Source organism: Tupaia chinensis, unplaced genomic scaffold (assembly GCF_000334495.1).
Source record: "Tupaia chinensis unplaced genomic scaffold, TupChi_1.0 Scaffold000605_1, whole genome shotgun sequence".
In the NCBI taxonomy this organism is placed as follows: Eukaryota; Metazoa; Chordata; class Mammalia; order Scandentia; family Tupaiidae; genus Tupaia; species Tupaia belangeri.
In genome coordinates, this window is record NW_006160123.1 from 1926659 (window position 1) to 1927629 (window position 971).

A 971-nucleotide genomic window follows, 5' to 3' on the forward strand; every position below is an offset into this window, starting at 1 on the left:
GCAGAGGCCTCCCAGGAACACAAACAACGCTCAGTCCCAGAATGCGCAGGTGGGGGAGGGGAGGGACTGGGCTGGGGATAAAGCCTATCTTGTCCTCCCCCAACTCCTGCAGGAATGTGCTTCCTGCTTTACCAGGAAGTGGCCACAGGCTGCTATCCTAACTGAAGACAAAGTTAATCCAATGGAGTTGACAAAGGTGGAGAGGGGAGGTGATTCCCTGGGGTGGTGGGAGGCGCAGGCCCACCCAAGGCATTCTAAAGCTCTCAAAGGCCTTAGAGCCCTAAGGGTAATACTCCAGGAGAGCGGAGAGAGGACGGTTCTGTCTCCCTTACCTGGGTTCCATTGTCTTGAACCCAGGACAGTTTATAGGGTCCCAGGGGCCCTTCCAAAGGGCCTTCAGGGATCACTTCTTCCCATTCCAGGATGAGGCCTGAGTCTGTGTGGATGGCATGGAGGTTTTGGGGAGCGCTGGCTGGGGCTGTACCCAAAGAGAGAAGGTTGCTAAGACCACTGCCCCTCCCACCACCACTATCCCATGCCTTTGGAACCAACTCCCAAGAACTAAACAGCTCAGAAAGCAACAGAGGGACAAAGGTTTCACCCCCTTGCTCTGACTGCTCTCGCCCACTGTGCTGAGGAAGTGGGCGAACAATGGGCAGAGCAGGCACCCCACTGGGCAGGCACCCCACTTGGCAATTTTGCTTTTTATCACCATGGTTACTTCATCCCTCGCCACTCCCTGGCAAGCCACGCCAGCTCCTTGCAATGTCCAGAGAACTCCGAGCAAATTCCAGCTGCAGGGTCTTTGCACTTGCTGTGCCCTCTTCCTCCACTGGTTTTTCTTCCCCAAGTACGTATATGGCTTCTTTCCAATCATTCAGGCTTCTTTCCAGTCATTCGGCTCAAGTCTCTTTAAGGGGGTTTCCCTTGACACACACATTTCCCCCCCCCACGCGACCCCTACACCTGCT

At 55.2% G+C, this 971-nt stretch overlaps 1 protein-coding gene across 1 annotated transcript in view; it reads right to left on the reverse strand.

The window, feature by feature from the left end:
- Window positions 1-971, reverse strand: part of TYRO3 (TYRO3 protein tyrosine kinase) — a 20486-nt gene that overhangs the window by 11962 nt on the left and 7553 nt on the right. Inside the window, 1 exon segment of the mRNA XM_027775816.1 lies at window positions 333-478. Within this exon segment, the coding sequence (XP_027631617.1) occupies window positions 333-478 (146 nt within the window).